Source organism: Canis lupus, chromosome 22 (assembly GCF_048164855.1).
Source record: "Canis lupus baileyi chromosome 22, mCanLup2.hap1, whole genome shotgun sequence".
NCBI lineage: Eukaryota > Metazoa > Chordata > Mammalia > Carnivora > Canidae > Canis > Canis lupus.
Window position 1 is genome coordinate 19,141,185 of NC_132859.1, and position 18,600 is coordinate 19,159,784.

The window sequence follows — 18,600 nt, forward strand, 5'->3', positions numbered from 1 at the left end:
TTCATATACATTATACTGTCCTTATTTTAATTATTGATCAACAGAGACTAGAACTCCAAATTCTCTGAAGTCTTTGGAAAACACAGTTACCAATTACCTTCATTCTATATAAAACTCAAACTTGCCAAAGCCAAATAAAATGCAACATAGATATACTTCAATAAGTTTAAATTAAAAATACATAACCAGGGATGCCTGGGTGGCACAGTTAAGTGGCTGACTCTTGGTTTAGGCTCAGGTCATGATCTCAGAGTTGGGAGATCTAGCCCTGTGCTTTGCTTTGAGCCTAGAGTGGAGTCCGCTTAGGACTCTCTCTCCTTCTGCCCCGCCCCCCCCACCTCTCTCTCTCTCTCAAATAAATAAATAAATCTTTTTAAAAAATAAAAATATATTACCAGATATATCAAATTATATCACAATCTTTTCATGACTGAAAAAATGTTATCAGATTATTTCACTTCTAACCATTCTCAGAAATTTCAAGTAGAAAATTTTACAAATTCATAAAATTTCCAGATTATTTTCTCATAGAACTGGTTCATAAAAGCTATCAGTGTTTAAAAATCATAGTACACTGCCTCATAGGACACAACTAGTTAATGTAACAGGAGATATCCAAATTCTGCCCCAGAATCAAATATATCATGCTCTAAATTCCTGACTTTGCATTCTGTTGTAGCTGCATTTATGACTTCAAGTAAGTCACAAAACCGCATTCTTTGAATTTAAGGTAAAAATATGCATTATCTGGTTTCAATTTTCAATATTGTTAATACCTTTTTAAAGTCTTAAATGGTATCTAATTCAGGCACCTGGGCAGCCCAGTCAGTTAAGTGTCTGCCTTCCAATCAGGTCACCATCTCAGCGGCCTGGGATTGAGCCCACATGGGGCTCCCTCCTCCGTGAGGAGTCTGCTTCTCCTACCCCTGCTCTTGTTCTTTCTCTCTCTCTCTCTTGCTCTCTCTCTCTCTCCCCTTCTTTTACTTTTATTTTTTTTCTCTCCCCCCTTCAAATAAATAAAAATCTTTTTAAAAAATGGTACCTAATCAAAAACTCTGATTTTGTAATAAATGTTTTTGGAGGATGTGATTTTTTTTTTAAATGAGTCATTAGCCAAAGGAAAGAGTGGGCTCCACCTCTGGCATACACCCTGCTAACACACATCTCTAGCACCTGCATGTTCAGAACCACACCTCAGGACCAAGCTCCTACCTATCAGTTCTTCAACTTGTGCCTTATCTTTGCCAACCCCAGATTAAACTTCTCCTTCAGAGTTTAAAACTTTGTTAGAAAAAAAGAATAAAAGGAAGAAAGAGAGGGAGGGAGAAAAGGAAGGAAGGAAAGAAGGAAGAAATAAGGGGGAAAGATGAGGGAAAGGAAGGAAGGAGACAAATCCTTTTTCCTGACAGTTTTCTCTCCTGAACTGAAATGGAACTGCTTACAGTTACATGTATTTAAATTACAGCATCTGCTGTAATCTGCTGCCATCTGCTAACTTAAAACTCTTCATTTAAAATACAGTAATTCTTCACCCCATTGGCAATCCTCCATAATCTAGGCTTAATCTGAGGAGAGGGAGCTATTCCATTTTGATCTATTCCCAACAGCAAGACTCAAACGTGAAAGGAGAGAATGGAGAGTTAACTTCGTGACATGAGCTTCACCTGTGAAGGCCCTTTAGCCTTGATACTGTCGGTGTGATGACATCAGAAGGCCCTAGTTCTGGGGTATGATTTCCTAAGGCTAGAAACCTAAGATGTCATCTGTAGGCTTAATCTTATACCAAGGCACTTTGGTAGAGATATGCTGGCATCTCCAGGAAATGAGGAGGCATGGGGGCCACTTCATAGACGAGTGGCTTAAAGTACAGGAGCAAAATGTAGAAGTTACTGAGGTTTGTACAGACACTCTTTTTTTTTTAACAGCCAGGACTTTTTAAGTAGTTTTTTTTTTTTAAGATTTTATTTATTTATTTATTCATGAGAGAGAGAGAGAGAAAGAGGCAGAGACACAGGCAGAGGGAGAAGTAGGCTCCATGCAGGGAGCCAGGATCACGCCCCGGGCTGAAGGCGGCGCTAAACCGCTGAGCCATCCAGGGATCCCCCTTTTTAAGTAGTTTTTAAAATTTCCCAAAAGGAGTCCAATGGAGGAACCAGAGGCATGTACCTCCTTCACAGTAAGAGGGTTTGTGCTTTTGCTCCTGGGGCTCTTTGCAGATACCCAAGAACACTCCTGCTCAGTTTTTCCTCCAGGATCCTTAATGGGGTTTTGCAACCCCTCTTGGGCTTGCAGCTCCTCACTGAGGGAGGCAAGAGGGGCTGCATCTTCCTTTTGGGAGCCTCCTGCTCCTACATGTGCATTCTCCCACTTCAGGCAAGAATGTTTGTTTTGTTTTGTTTTTTGTTTTTTGTTTTTTTTTGTTAGATGCATGAGAACCTGATGGTCCCTGGAACCCACAAGACAAAACTGTAATTGGGGTCAACTCTTGTATGCCAGTTTCAAATTTCACAGAGTAGGTGCCACAGTGGTTTAATATGACTACCCTCTCATGAACTACCCCCTCATGTGGCCTGAGGAACACCCTAGAAAGTCAGTCTAGTCCAGGGATAGGCTAGAAATGACAGGAAAAACAAAAATTCAAAAACTCTTTTTTTTTAATAGATAAGGAAGGACAGCGCAGAGGAAAGCTGGACACAGGAAAGAGTGAGGCAGAGGCCAAGGGCCCAGTAGGGAGGCAGAGCCAGGCAGGCCCAAAGAAGCCCCTAATGATGCTGGAGACAGGGCCCGAGTGCGGATATGGCGGCCACTAAATTCTGAATCCACTAGTAGTAGTGGATGTTTGTTAGGGGCGAAGCCCATGGAGATTTTGTAGTTGAGTTCTCATTCTAGGAAACTTGTCTGAATTTTCCTTTCTCCATCCAGGAAACTAAGATCCCTTGGCTCCGTGGGAACAGAAGGACCTTTTCCACCACTCAACACAAGGTGGCGCCAGACACCCGCGGACTTAATGAGGTCCCCCTTCCAAAGGGGCTCCAGAAGCTTTGCGAAAAGTTCCCTGAAGGGATCAATCAAGTCCGGCCAGATTCAAAGGAAACTGAGAGCTCTGCATCCACAGAGAATTAGCCTAAGGATTAAAAAAAAAAAAAAAAAAAGGCATACAGAAAATATACATATATATGAGATGTATTATATATATACATACATATATATATAAGATGGGGAAGGGTAGCACAGAGGCTAGACACGCAAACTGAATCTACAAAACCTCTGTAAAAAGAAAATAAAGGCACATCACTGGGAACCCCTGGCAGGACGGGAGATAGGCAAGGAGTTAGGCAAGTGAGAAAGGACTGGAAGTAGAGGGCAACCAGTAAAGAGGCTGTTGCAGGTCTCCAAGGGTTGCTGCTTGAGCCAAGGACTGGTGGCAGTGGAGAAAGATGCCTTCTGATTGAGGTGTGTACATTCACTATTCTTCATAGTATTCTTCATTGGTGTGGTGAGTCAATAAAGCCCAACACGACTGCATAACGAGACTGAGTTGAAATGCATTCTATTCATGTTTTCTGAGAATTCACTGTATTAGCTTTGCTCTTTTTATGTGTTGTTATGGATTCGTGACATTTCAAATGTACTAATGTCAGTCGATATTCTCATTTTGATGCTCTCACACTGTGCCAACTTTCGGTGGTGGGGACCCTTTTAGATTTCAAATGCCCTGGTTATTTTAAGCTTTGCTTCTGGCCCAGTAAGGCGTTAGGTGTTATGAGATTGCCTCATACTCTTTTGCCCCAGACCAGACATGGAATCAGACATTGTTCCAAGAAACCCTGGCTCCTTTTGGGAGAAAAATAACATTAGAAACCATAATGTAGGCATTAGGGTGCATTATATGCATTGAGGTAACGTTGCTACTGAGCCATTTAGATGGGGGGAAGCCAGAAAAGAAATATACTTTAAAGTAAATGTTTTACAAAGGCATGACTTCATATTAATATGTTCAATTCAGTTCTAACAATACATGGCTCCTACTCAAATTTTTTAGTCCAATTGGCCTTCCCTTTCACTAATCCTGAAATCTAGGTTCCTATCAAAATAAACATAATTATTTACTTATTCTAACTGACAACTTAAGAGAACAGCTCTGAAACCAAATCCTCCCCTCTCAAAAATACACTATCCATACAAACAGTACAAATACTAAATTAAGTTTTTGTTTTAGACTGCCAATTTTTTGCCAAATTCATCTCTTCTAGAGCCACTGGTAACCTCCCCACCCTGTGCAGCTATATAAAAATATAACTGACATAGTTGTGGTCCAGTTGTTTATTTAGAGGAGGCTGCAACCTGCCCCCACCCCCATTTTCTGCTCTACCTTTTCATTTTTCATGGGTCTGATACACTCCTAATATACCAGATAATTCACTTACAAATAAGAATTACTACCATTATTTGATTTTGTATTATTTTGTTATTATTATTTTCCCTTTCCCCTGTGGAAATGTAAACCTCATAAAATAGGTGGTTTTGTTCACTGGACTCTGGCATTTGTTCCCTGAGGGCAGGGCTAAGGAAGCTGGGCTTGATTCTGGGGGTGAGGGCACTCTATGGGGTTGAGTGCAAACATGGTTGGTCTTCCTGTTCTGTTGTAGTTACTAACTGGGCTCCTTTTCACTTCTTAAAGTGTCACAGTTTAAAGAGCTAGGTGATGGGGATAAAAGGAGAGAAGGCCCGAGGAGTCAAGATATAAGCACTCCAGCTACAGAGGTAGCCCTCCTACTATGGGGAACAAGCTCAGTGTCTGATGCATGGCTGGACCTCAGTTAAATGCATGTGTGGGAACTGAGAAGACAACAGAATAATCCAGAGAAGTGTTTACAAACAAAAAATGTCAACAGGAATGGATGGGCTCTGGGACAAATTGTGAGAGGGACTCAAACAGAGGGAAACAAAGAGTGATTTCTGGGTTCTAGGCCTGGACAGGTGGCAGAAGGACTGCAGCCCCCGCATGGAGCAGCAAGGAAATGGGACAAGGGAGAGTGATGACCAGTATAGTAGCATGGCCTTTATTTTTGCAAACTGAAAATGTTTCCAGTTCAGGCTAAATATAAAATTAACATATACTCTTCATAAAAGAGTCGAACAACACAGAAGCATACAAAATGGTACAAAGAAAAAGATTTTCAGCAATATCATCCTCCTAGAGAGTCTACACCATCTGGCTCCTTGAGGCCCCACTGGGTAGGGAGGGGGGTAAAGACCCAAATCTTGTAGGAGAAACACATGGTTGAAGAAGTTAGATTGTCCCCAGCTCTGGGCTGGCTGGAAGGGGTCCAGGAAGTTGGTGGAGACAAACCAACTCAGAGGCTCCAAGGCTGGGGTCTAAAAAATGGAGGCAAAGGCCTTGCCCATCAATCCCTTCACTTCTCAAGAAATTTCTCTCTCCAACCCTGACTCTTCCTCACCTGGTAGGGAGAGGGGTGGGAAGAGGCTTCCAGAGGTGGATCCTGGATGAACATGCTAGAAGGGGCTGAGGACACCCTGAGTGAGCGGTCTTAAAGAGGAGAGGTACCCAAAGGGATTTCTTGTGGAGCAAGGCCTCTAGGAAGATCCAGGGGCACTCTGACCAGGTGAGGCTTTGACTACTGCATTGGTCAGGGTTCTCAGGAATCTGCCTGCCACTCTTTCCCTTCCCCATCCCCTACCTGGGGTCACCCAACAACTCCTGACCAATGGTGGCCTTCAGGAGCCTCTTTGGACGTACGGTTGATGATGTAACTAAAGACCACATTTTTGGAAGAAACCAAAAAGCTTACCGAAGGTGACCCCTTTTTATTTTTCATTCTATACTTTAACAATGCTGCAGGTAAAAGGAACACAGCAAACACCACGTTTATTATTGACATCCTTCTGCATTCTCCTCTCCTCATACACATACATGTTACCTGCTGCCTTGAGTGTGCACACATTATTTGCCCTTTACAACATCTTATGTATGCACAGCATGTCCCATCTTCCATGAGCCTGTGGCCTCCTTCTAGGTCATGTATTATAGAGCTGGCCGAGCCATTTGCCTCTGCACAGGCATTTTGGGTCGAAGTGAAGTCAACACTTCATACCCATCATTCCTTTCCTCATCAAGGTTTACTCTAGGGAAGTGGGGTCTCCAAGCCAACTGGTGGAAAGAGTTTTTATCATTCTTGTTACAATTTATATATTGCTCTGCAGAAAAGTTGAACTAATAACAATATACAGTGCTGCCAGTTTCCCAAAGCTCTGCAAGAGCTGTGTGTGTGTGTGTGTGTGTGTGTGTGTGTGTGTGTGGTTTAACAGTTGTATGGTTAATTCTCCTATTTCATAGGTGAGAAAACTGAAGACCAAAGAAACCAAGCCACTTTCTCCAGGGTCATTCAGTCGGTGAATGGCAGAGCAACCTAGTTCTAGAGGTCACATCTCCTGACCCACCCCCAACTCAGCACTCTGTCCACCAAACCACTCTGCCTCTGACAGTTGCTTCTAGACATGGACACAGCAGGCTCTGCTTGTTTTCTTGTCCTTTGTCCATGGAGGAAAACAGATACTGGGTCTTTCCCCTCACAGCTTCTGTGCCATGCCAACTGGATTCTCAGTTTCAACTGGGCCCTCTCCCAGCCTGCTAGATCCAGGACCTGAAAGGCTCCTCAGAAGACAGCACAGCTGTGGCACAGGCTTCCACCTCTTCCTTTCTGCAGCTGATTAACTTCTGGGGTGAATTGGTTATTTTCTGAAAAAAAAATAATTTTCATTAAAATTCATTAGCGGAATGGTAGTAGCAGTAAAGTAGTAGTCACAATTACAGAGGATGTTGCAGAAATCCCAGCTACTTGATTAACTTTTAAGCCGCGGAGGAGAAAAAAAAAAAAAAAAAAAAAAAAAAACAAAGATGATTCTAACCACTGGTTCAGGAGCTTCCAATATTTACTCTAATTATTCTCCAGTTTACTGACCAGCAGATCTCTGGGGGCCGTGCTATATCAGTTGCCCCACAAAAGCCCAGAATTTAATTCTGGCCAAAAGTCTAACCTTCCAGCAGAGAACTCTGAAAATTATGACCTGCAATGAGATGCTCAGTGTATAACACATGGAAGGGGGCCCAGTCCAGAGGTGACACACCACAAACAGGAGCCCCTTCCCACTCATATTCATGTTCCTACCGTCTTCTCCCAACAATGGCAATATGTAACCCTAACTGACTATAAAAATGCAGGTGTCAGCATTTCAGAGGGACTCTCCCCACTGTTACTAGCCTGCCCACTTCCACCAAACTCATTAGGTTCTTATTTTCCATGGCCCTTCCTGTCAATTCTCCAAAGAGGGGCACATGGACACAGCAAATAGGCCCAATGGGTTCTCCACCTCAGTCCTGGGAGATATTAGCTTCATGGAGCCAGGTGCCCTTGTTCCCTGTTTGTAAAGAGGCAGCTGTGGTGTTCATGAGCAAGTAACAGGGGAGGACAATGTACATGCAGGAGTCACTAATGGGGAGTTTCAGTGGGGAGCCGACCACCAATTCATTGCTGCTGGTCCAGTCAGGTTCTTAGGATACTAGCTACCTAAATCTGCAGTGTTTATATTTGATTTTTTTTAACTCTAGAGAAATGCTGTCCAGTGGGAACATAATTTGAACTCTATAGATGATTTAAAATTCTCCAGTAGTACATTTTAAAAAGTAAAAAGAAACAGGTGAAATTAATTTTAATAATGTATTTTATTATTAAAATATTATTTTAGGGGCACCTGGATGGCTCAGTCCATTAAGAATCTGCCTTCAGCTCGGGTCATGATCCCGGGGTGCTGGGAGCCCCGCATCTGGCTCTCTGCTCAGCAAGGAGCCTGCTTCTCCCTCTCCCTCCCCCTGCTTGTGCACGCTTTCTCTCTCTCTGTCAAATAAATAAATAGAATATTTTTTAAAAATAAATAAAGTATTATTGTAACTTACAATCTATATAAAAATATTAATGAAATGAGTTTTTCAAAATCCATTGCGTATTTTATATTTACAGTACATCTCAATTTGGACTAGCTACATTTCAAGTAGTATGATATGATACTGTAGTAGTATGTATGTAGTAGTATGATAGTGGCTACCATATTAGACAGTGTAGTTTTAGAACATGAAAGTAAAATATATAATCTCAGAAGTTCAGAAGGTATAAAACTGCTATCCCATAGGTTAGAATAAACTTTCAAGCAAGATTCAATTGATTTTTTTTATTTGAATTACTTTTCAACATTTAAAAATCAGGAGATTTCACATAAACATTTGGATCTCTGGTTTCTCATTTAAAAGGTGGAGATCTTGGGATGCCTGGTGGCTCAGTGGTTGAATGTCTGCCTTTGGCTCAGGTCATGGTCCTGGGGTCCTGGGATCGAGTCCCATGTCAGGCTCTCTGCAGGGAGCCTGCTTCTCCTTCTGCCTATGTCTCTGCCTCTCTCTGTGTGTCTCTCATGAATCAATAAATAAATAAAATCTTTTAAAAAAATAAACTTAAAAAATAAATAAAATAAAAATAAAATGTGGAGATCTGGCGGGGCACCTAGATGGCTCAGTCCATTGGGAATCTGGCTCTCGATTTTGGCTCAGGTCATGATCTTGGAGTTTGAGATCAGGCCCCATGCCAGGCTCTGCAGTCAGTGGGAAGTCTGCTTGGCATTCTCTCTCTCTCCCTCTGCACCCCACCCCCTCGCCATGCACATGCACTCTCTTCCACTCTCTCTAAAATAAATAGATAAACCTCTTTAAAAAAAAAACTTATGAATCTAGGATTTATGAATCACCTCTGATTTTAGACTCTACACTACCGTACGCAATCATGGCCAGATATTGCAGGTGATTCAGGCAATTCATCTAGTTGTAATTATAATAAAACTTTCTTTTTTAAAAAAGAAAAAAACAAAACAAAACAAAACTTGGAGCTCTGGTAGCATTGGCTCACATTTCCTCTCAGCAACAACATGCTAGAGCCAAAAAACAGCTGCCTTCTTTAGCTATAACATGTTTGCCATGGTCCCTACCATCTCTCCCTATAGAATTATATTCACTGTGGCGCACACTTTTTCTTTTGGTACCTGTCTGGTCCCCAGATTTATCTGAGCTCACAAACTCTACTTTCTATGAAGTACACAAAGCCAAACGGGATGATGCATTGAAGAATGACTAACTTGGGGCCATCTTTATGCTTGCTACCTACATTACAGTGGAATGTGACAGCAAAAAGAGAAAGAATAAAGTGAGTCACAGAAAAGAAAGGAAGACCCTTTAGCAGCAAAGCCTCCATTCCCATAAAGCAATTATGGATAAAAGAAAAGGAAAAGAAATAACACTTTAAAATAGGGACTGTACACTGAGCATTCTTGATATAATTTTCTTTGCATATATATTTTTGCTTTAGACTGTTACTTGGTGATATAAATTTGAATGGAAAGAAAATCTTAATGGTGTATTTCTGAGTGCAACCATCACCGACCGTGAAATTATAGATGTAGACATGAAATGTTTAATCCAAACAGATAAATTAAACACTTATGAACTCAATAGGGATTTTTGAAGAATTGTCAAGGATTTCTACTTGGTAATTTTCCATGGTTTAATTGGAAAGATGCGTGGGTCTTGCAAGGATGGCTAGAAGTTGCTTTTTAATACTTTAGAGGATTATCTATAACTAAGGCAAACATTGAAGTGCAGCTAGGCTGAGCTAAAGCCAAGGCTGAGGCGGAGTAGAGGGCAGTGGTAACATATAGTTCCAGAATCTGTGTGGGATTTAATGGACACTAGTGATCAATTTCTCGTACAGCACTATGGGAAATGCATATACTCAGAGAAATTGTCCACTTAAAAAAATCGAGGGAGAAATAATAAAAATTTAAAACCTTATGGAAAGAAATGTACATAGGAAAGACACTACAACAGTGTAGGGAGGAGGGTAAGGAGAACAGAGAAGCAAAAGATAGTCAAGGGTAGTTGTACCAATCTTCCATGGATGAAAGTGGTCATACTGTTACAGAATATCCCTGTTTCTAGTCTCCTTTAAAGTTGTCTGGTTTTCTCCAAGAGCTATGTTTAGAGTGTGGCTCATAATGCATTAGGATCCTTAGGATATCTTGCCATTTGAGGGCTCTTCTGTGCACTTGAAATTCTATAAGTAATGGACACTTTATATGGTTCTCTCCCTGGCCCTTAGCCATCACTCACTATAGGTCCTGGCAGGGTCCTAGTCCCCTGATCCTGACATAGGGAAGAACTTCTACTGGGCTGCTGAATGTAGACCCAGAAGAAGAAAAATGAAAGAGGGTTAGAAATGGAATACCCTGTGAGTAGAAGGTAAGCATGAGTAACAGAATGGAGAGGAATAGCACAAAAGGTGACTAATTTGATGGAGTTCAGTTGAGGAAGGCTGAATTTTTTACCACGTGTGGAAAAGAGCTTGTGACCATCTCAGCCAGGGATGCTTCCCTACCGTTATCATTTTGGATTGGTCCAGGACATCTTCTTTTATTGCAAGGTGCTGCTTCTGCTTATGGTGGAGGAGCACCAATCAGGCCAATCCTCCTACAGATAACAACTTTAAAAACCTGATCAAAATATAAGTTGATTTTATATATATATATATATATATATATATATATATATATATATATATAAAATCAACTTCCCTAAGTCACTGGTAAGCAACCAAAAGTTGACACTTGGAAGAAGGTAACATCACTGGTGAGTTTCACAGCTCCTTGTCTGAGGGCAAGTCTCTCTTGGTGCCACAAACAGTGACAGATATGGGTACAAACACAAAAGTTAGAAAGTGAGAGTTTCAGGGTTAAGTGTTAATGGACTAAACATTCCAATTAAATGGAAGACATTATTGGAATGGATTTAAAAAAATTTTAAGACCAACATATACAGCTATAAGAGACATACTTTATTAAATTTTTTTTTAAATTTATTTATGATAGTCACAGAGAGAGAGAGAGAGGCAGAGACACAGGCAGAGGGAGAAGCAGGCTCCATGCACTGGGAGCCCGATGTGGGATTCGATCCCGGGTCTCCAGGATCGCGCCCTGGGCCAAAGGCAGGCGCCAAACCGCTGCGCCACCCAGGGATCCCGAGACATACTTTAAATATGAGGACACAGGGGACACCTGGGAAGCTCAGCAGTTGAGTGCCTGCCTTGGGCTCAGGGAGTGATCCCAGGATCTGGGATCGAGTCCCGTATCGGGCTTCTTGCAAGGAACCTGCTTCTCCCTCTGCCTCTCTCTGTGTGTCTGTCATGAATAAATAAATAAAATCTTTAAAATAAATAAATACGAGGACACAGATACGTGTAAAGTAAAAATATGGAAGATATGCCGTACAAACAGTAAACGATGAAGAGCAATATTGTTATCAGGATAAGGAATATTGCTAGAGATAAAGAGGGATATTTCGTGATGATAAAGGACTCAATTACTGAAGAAGACATGTCAAATATGTAGGCAACTGAAACAGAGCATCAAAATATATGAAGGAAAAGTTAACAAACATAGAAACAGACACATCCACACTCCTAGTTAGAGATTTTGTTGTCTTGCCTTAATAACTAATAAAACTACACCAAAATATCTGAACAGGATTATCAAACATTTTAACACAACTGATATTTATAAAACACTACTCCAACAAATGCAGAATATGAGTCCTTTAATGGTCCTGGAAACTCTGAACCCCTCAGGTTCTTGCTGAAGGGGAAAGGCCTGCCATACCCCCAGTGTTCACCACACTACGGTGCCTTCATGGTTAACCATTTAGTCATTCAGAGTGGGCTAGCAGGGTGCTGATGAAACGCACATTGGTAAGCAATTATGGAAGAGGGAAAATGAAATGAGTCAATATACATAAAGCCTTAGATCAGTGCCTGTTGTTTAACTCTGCACTAGTGTCAGATAAAGTTAGGACTATGTAGAAGTGCTGGAAAGATAAAGAGAGCTAGTGTTAGGATAACAAGGTGAAGGGGTGTCCTGGAGAGTAGGTCCCAGGGAGGATTACTTCCCTGTGTAGGGAGAACATAGCCTGTACTCTCAGAGCCATGCAGATATCACAAGAGTGACTCCAGGCTGATAAGGAACTACAGGCAGTTCTGGTTCTAGTTGTCTTGGAGAAACTGACTGCTAACTCCCTCTTCCCAGGAGAGAACTGTGAGAAATCCCTGAGGTGACAAGGATGGGTTTGTTTTCATTTGTTGTTGCTTTGCTTTGTTTTGTTTTGTGCTGCCTTGTGTATTGAGGTCTGGGGTGGATGGAGGGCCCAGGAGGTAGAAAAATAGAACAAAGGTAGCTGCTGGAGGCCTGCTTTTGCTTTTCTCCCACCCTGGGATGGGCATAGAACCTAGTGACCAGGAGACTCAAACCTGTGGCCTAGTGTCCACTGTCCATGCTTCACACACATGTACTTTGCCCTGAGAACCAATGATGCTCCTGGCACATGAACTGAATATGTTGGGTTGGGACATATTATTGGATGTAGCTGCTGTTTTAATTACGGCAAGGGACCAAGAATCCTTGCAGGCCAGTCTAGAAGAGTAAGACTGTGCATGACTCGAAATGTTGAACATCCTGGGTGGTGTAACACACCTGCTCTCTTGCCTGTGCCAGGTCCTAAGGGCAAGCATCAGTGGCCTGACGGGAGCCTGAGGAAGGGTACCACTCCCCAGAGAAAGGGGTTATCTCCCAGCCCCTCTAATTAGAAGTGATTCCTATGACTCCTCTTCTCTTTGTGCAAATGCTTATAAAGCCATAGAATGTGTACCCATGCCAGGCTAAGGCTCAAAGTACATCTGGTAAGTGTCATGCTGAATGGAGAAAAAAATAGCATTACCAAGGTGTCAGGGAGCACCACCACGGGGCAACAGGAGTACCGGAGTAGCCGGCCCATTTTCCAGACGGAAAGGGGCATAACCACAAGCATCAGCGTGAAGCCAAAAAATGCAAACAGGGCCAGTGCCAGAGGGAGGGCCTCTCCTGGAAATGAAAATATAAGGACAAGCTTAGGAGACAACAGTGAAGATGAAATCACCAATTCTGGCCTCTCTTGCTTTCCTGGCGTTGGCTTTGCACGTTGGCCAAGACGGCAGATGCCAACATCCTGAGATTTGATGTATGCCTTAGTGACTAAAATTACCACCATTAAAATCATTCTTTTTAGAGTCCAGATTACGGCATTGTTTCCAGAAAGCCTCAGGGAAGATTAAAATCTTTTTCTTGGGAAGGGAAAGGGAGGAGCCTCATGTGTTAAGCCACTAGCTATGTTAGCACGTACCTTGGCGCAGCTGCCAGGAGGAAGGCAGAGTGCCAGGACCCCGGCAGGATGAGGGGGAGGTGCCGGAAGAGAACAGCACAGAAGGGATCTGGGTGGTAACTGGAAACAAAATGTGTTTCACAATTTGCTCTTGGCATTGGCTCACATTATGGAGGAAAGTACTGACTTCAGAAAACAGTCACGTTATAATTGCGATATATTGAGTCCCTGCTAGCGTTCTGTAACTTACCCCAGTTCACACGGTAGGGCTGGCTCCAAAGCCCAGGGCCATTCTATGAAGTAAATGTATCAGAAAGTGCCAAGTGTGAGCATCTGGAGATGTAGAAGGGGTAATAGGTTCTGTTCCCCTCTTTCTGTTCTATGTAATGTAGAGCAACTCATGTACCCCTCTAGGTCAGACAACTCACCCATCTTGTGAAGGGCAGCACAGCCAATGAGGCTGCAGGGAAAATGGTGGTCTCACATATGTGGCTGTGGAAACTGTACTTTGTTTCAAAGCTTTTGGAAAATACTTTGGCAGTACACCCTCAAGAGATAAACAAAACGTTCATACCCTTTCATTTATTCCTCTGAATGGATTCCAAAAAATAATTTCAAGGAAGAAAACAATTATATACGTAAAACAGTTCATAGCAACATCTGGACTAGGGCAACAGCCTCATAATCAGTCTCTCTCTCTCTCTCTGTCTCTCTCTCTGTTTTTTAAAGATTTTATCTATTTATTCATGAGAGACCAGAGAGAGAGAGAGGCAGAGACACAGGCAGAGGGAGAAGCAGGCTCCATACAGAGAGCCCAACATGGGACTTGATCCCAGGTCTCCAGGATCACGCCCTGGGCTGAAGGTGGCACTAAACTGCTGAGCCACCTGGGCTGCCCCCAGCCTCTCTCTCCACCTAAAGTGACATACATCCACCTCCATGTCCATGTATGCTCTAGTGTGCTTTGTTCATAACACATACCACCAACTGAAAATATCTCATTTGTTTACTTGTTTATAGCCTGTCTCCCCAGCTAGAGGATATGCTTCTATGAGGACAGGGACTTCCCTGCTACATTCCAGCAATGAGGCCAGCACTGGCACATAGTCAATGTTCAATAAGTATTCACTGAATGAATGAATGAATCAATGAACATCATCATCAAAAACAAGTGGAAACAGCCTAAAAATAGAAATGATCTAATTACCCCAAAATAGGAGATGATTTAATATATTATAAGACATCAGCATGGTAGCTTAGGAATTCAGCTATTAAAATGGGAATTGGGATATACACAGATTTGTTCACTACAGCATGATTTGTAGTGGTAAGTCTGGAAAGCAAAGAATATATCTATTAGTAGGAGAATGGTTACATATATTTTGGCACATCAATAAATTCACTTATTATGCATCTTCTTTAAAAATGAAGTAGATCCCCATGTACTAATATGAAAAGATGTCTCAATATACTTCTCAGTGAAGACAAGCCACATGCAGAATGGTAAGCACAGTACAGTTCCATTGTGCCTCTGAGCATTGGTATCACACAATGACTGGAAGATTAAATGTCAAACCCGCCAGAGGAAACCTCCTGAGTGACATGGGTGAGAGCAGAGAACATGTACCTCTCACTTTACATATTTCTGTGTTGTTTGAATTCTTTAACAAACTAGACTTAAATGATTTTTTTTACTTAAATAATTTTTAAAGTTGTATAAAACAGTAATCAAAATTCACATGGAAAACGTGCTGAATGTGATGTTCGTGGAAAGAGCAAGCACAGAGTGTGTGTGCAACACGACTACAACGTGTGCCTACACATGCATAGCGATGGACCAGTCACACCACCTTCAGAGTAATTTGGGAATGGCGGTCCAAATTCTAATGTGTATGCCTCTGACCAAGCAGCTCTACTCCCAGGAATTTATCCTATATATATATTCACACCAGCAAAATGTTCATGTACATGGTAATTAATTAAAGCATTGGCTATAAAAGTAAAATATTGGGAAAAAAACAAAATGCCCATCAATGAAAGACTGGTTAAATTTGTTATATTTACACACAACTACATACTATGAGGTTGTAAGGAAGGATGAGAAAGTTCTTTATCAAAATGGAAAAATCTATAAGATACATAAAGTAAAAAAGACAAGATCCAAAACAATGCATAGAGTATGCTACTATTTGTGCTAAAAAGAAGAGAAATATATATAAATATTCTCATTTACTTGTTATTCATTTTAAAATCTTTAGGATTTACAAAAAACTAATACCTATGGGGGAGGGGCTGGAATTGCAAAGATGGGAAAGAATAGAAAGGAGAGTTTCCAATGTATCTTATACTTTTTGAATCATGTGAAAGTATTAAATTTTTAGAATAATTTTTTAAAAATTATACACAAAAATGTCACTTAGTGGTATTATTAGCAGCAGAATTGTGGGATGTGGAGTTTTGTTCTGTTTCTTTTCAAAGGATTTCTTAACACTGTAGGGTTTTAGACTATAAAAAAAAATTCAAGGGATGGGGCATCTGGGTGGCTCAGTCAATTGAGCATCTGAGGTCAGGTCATGATCTCAGGGTACTGGGATAGAGCCCCATATCAGGCTCTGCTCTGAGTGCAGGGTCTGCTTAGGATTCTCTATCCCTTTCCCTCTGTCCTTCCCACTTGTGCGCTCTTTCTCTCTCTCTCTCTCTCTCTCTTTCTCTCTCAAATAAATAAATCTTATAAATAAATAAATAAATAAATAAAATTCAAGGGAGAAAAATTAAGTCAAACAGAAGAACTCTACATGCATTGGGTCCCTTCCAGCAGAAAGCAGCGATGATATACAGTGGTGTGGGGGAGCTTCTTGCAAGGACTGAGTCTCATACTCCAGGCTGCTTCTCTGGCACCCCAAGCCCACTCTGGTTCCCAGGCTATTGCCATCAGGGTAAACCAGCCTTGCAACATTTGGCCTCAAGCCTAGGAGACTTTCAGGAAGAAAGTGTTCCACTCAGCTGCTCAAGTTACCCCAACCAGCCCTAGGGTGAACTCTTGCCTCTAGGGAAATTAGAGGAAAGCACAGATATGCACCCGGCTGGCAGGCAGGTCAGTGAAACCCAGGGGAAATTCAGAACCAGAGGAACCCAGCAGGCAGCCAGGCAGCCAGGCAGCCACCAGGAGGGGCTGTTGCCTGTGCAGGCAGGACTCCAGGGAAGAGGCAGGCCGTCGTACCTTGCACCTTGACACACTCTGCCTGGCTGAAAGGGCTGTGCCTCCCGATGGCCTTCACAAACGTCCGGACTTTCACACAATATGCAGCACCTGGTTCCATGGTTTCCAGGTGCACCGGAATGCCCCTGCTCCTCACCACTTTGACGTGTTCCTTTAGGAAATCAGAAAACAGTTACACCCTGAGTGAGGGAAACAGGACAGGAAAGGGCAAGAGGAGCCAAGGAAGAAAAGTTCTAGATATTTCCTTTCTGGGATGCATATAGAAGGTTCCCTCTCGGGATCCCTGGGTGGCGCAGCGGTTTGGCGCCTGCCTTTGGCCCAGGGGCGATCCTGGAGACCCAGGATCGAATCCCACGTTGGGCTCCCGGTGCATGGAGCCTGCTTCTCCCTCTGCCTATGTCTCTGCCTCTCTCTCTCTCTCTCTCTCTCTCTCTCTCTCTGTGACTATCTTAAATAATAAATAAAAATTAAAAAAAAAAAGAAGTTTCCCTCTCATTCATTCACTTTTTTTTTAGGGTTTAAGGTTTTATTTATTTATTTATTTATTTATTTATTTACTTATTTGACAGAGAGACAAAGAGCACAGGCAGGGGGAGAGGCAAAAGGAGAAGGAGAAGCAGACTCCTTGCTGAACAGGGAGCCCGACCTAGGGCTCAATCCCAGGGTCCTGGGATCTGGGATCATGACTTGAGCCGAAGGCAGATGCTCAACTGACCGAGCTCACCCAGGCACCCCTTGTTCATTCATTCTTATTTCTTTATTAAGCACCTCCTACATGGCAGTTACTATTATAGGCCCTGAGATAGAGTACTGAACAAAACAAGGTCCTGCTCTCATGGAGCTCACGCCAGGGGACACAGACAATTGTGTGACACGTCAGGTGGTGCAGGGGCTATGAAACAGAAGGAAGCAGAGCAAGGAGGTAGGATGATGAGTAGGCATTAAGCAGAGTGATTAAAACAAGTCCTCCCTGATAGGGTAACATTTACACAGACACCTGAAGGTGAGAAATCTGACTGAGCCTGGGGGCTTGGCAGGGCCAGTGCTGCCAGGGGGATTAGTGCACGGGAGCAATGGAGCCAGTAGGATATGTCTTCTCACACATTCATCCATTTACCCATCTGTCTGTCCATCTGTGTACCTCTCTACCTCCACCCACCCACTGAACCCTGTGCTACACATTTGAACCTGTGGAGGCTTATCTGGGCCAAGCCCCAGTGACTCAGGGTACCTGCTCCTCTCTCAGCACTGGCCCTGCCTGTTACCAAGGGTGGGGAGTGGGCTCCATCCCAAGGAATCTAAGGGAGCTGCATGCTCCTTCTTGCCCAGGTCCTGGTCTGTCCCCCATACTATGCCATCTGCCTGGCTGGCAATGTCATGTCCTACTACTGGGCCCTCACCCAGCAGGAGTAAATACTGGAAGCCATTATTATTGCTTGCCCCACCTACATACCACCTTTCAGGGGAAACTAGCCAAACTATAGCCCCTGTTCAGTAGGTGATAGGACATGTGTTTTGCCCCTTAGATATTGCTGTGAGGTCAGAGGTAGCCTAGGCCAGCTCTGCCCATAAATCTGAGAAAACCCCTTACTGCATCCTATCCAGACTTACAATAAAGCTCATTTTCCTTGTGCTGACTGGCACAAGCACAAAGCATCTTGGACAGAGTCTCAGGGTCTGACTATCCCTCAGTTCCTGCTCAAGCTCCAGCTCTTCATTCACTCTGGGAGTGCTGACATCCCACCCAACCCACTCTGCAGTAACTATCCCACAGTAGGATGAGGCAGTGCCCCATCTAGGCATTCTGAATGGCCAACTAGCTGATAATTAGACAGGTTTATTCACAAGCCAGACCCTGGCTCTCTGCCCTGACTTCTGCACCCTACCCTGATACACACCCTTGAGAGGCTTGTGCCAGTTTCACATGCTTTTGAAATCATCTAGATTATCTGGAACACCCTGGCCTCCTGCACCTAAACATGCCAGGGAGAATGGCCGAAAAGACAGGCTGATGAGGAGGAAGAAAGGAATGCCCTGAAAGGTACTATGGATCATACTGTTTGAGTTTAGGGCAAAGAGG

The 18,600-nt window shown here is 42.8% G+C and overlaps 1 protein-coding gene across 5 annotated transcripts in view; it reads right to left on the reverse strand.

The window, feature by feature from the left end:
• Positions 1-5,040: 5,040 nt before the first annotated feature.
• The window catches only part of IL20RB (interleukin 20 receptor subunit beta), a 37,286-nt gene continuing 23,726 nt past the window's right edge, over positions 5,041-18,600 (reverse strand). For 3 of the 5 annotated variants that reach the window (XM_072792603.1, XM_072792605.1, XM_072792607.1), the window contains 3 exons: positions 16,521-16,671; positions 12,881-13,023; positions 5,041-6,760 (listed from right to left, as the gene is read on the reverse strand). In XM_072792603.1, coding sequence (XP_072648704.1) covers positions 6,653-6,760; positions 12,881-13,023; positions 16,521-16,671 — 402 coding nt within the window. In that variant the 3' untranslated portion in view covers positions 5,041-6,652. Of the gene's footprint in view, positions 6,761-7,773; positions 7,917-12,880; positions 13,024-16,520; positions 16,672-18,600 lie in introns of all 5 variants that reach the window. The other 2 variants (XM_072792604.1, XM_072792606.1) reach the window with 2 other exon arrangements.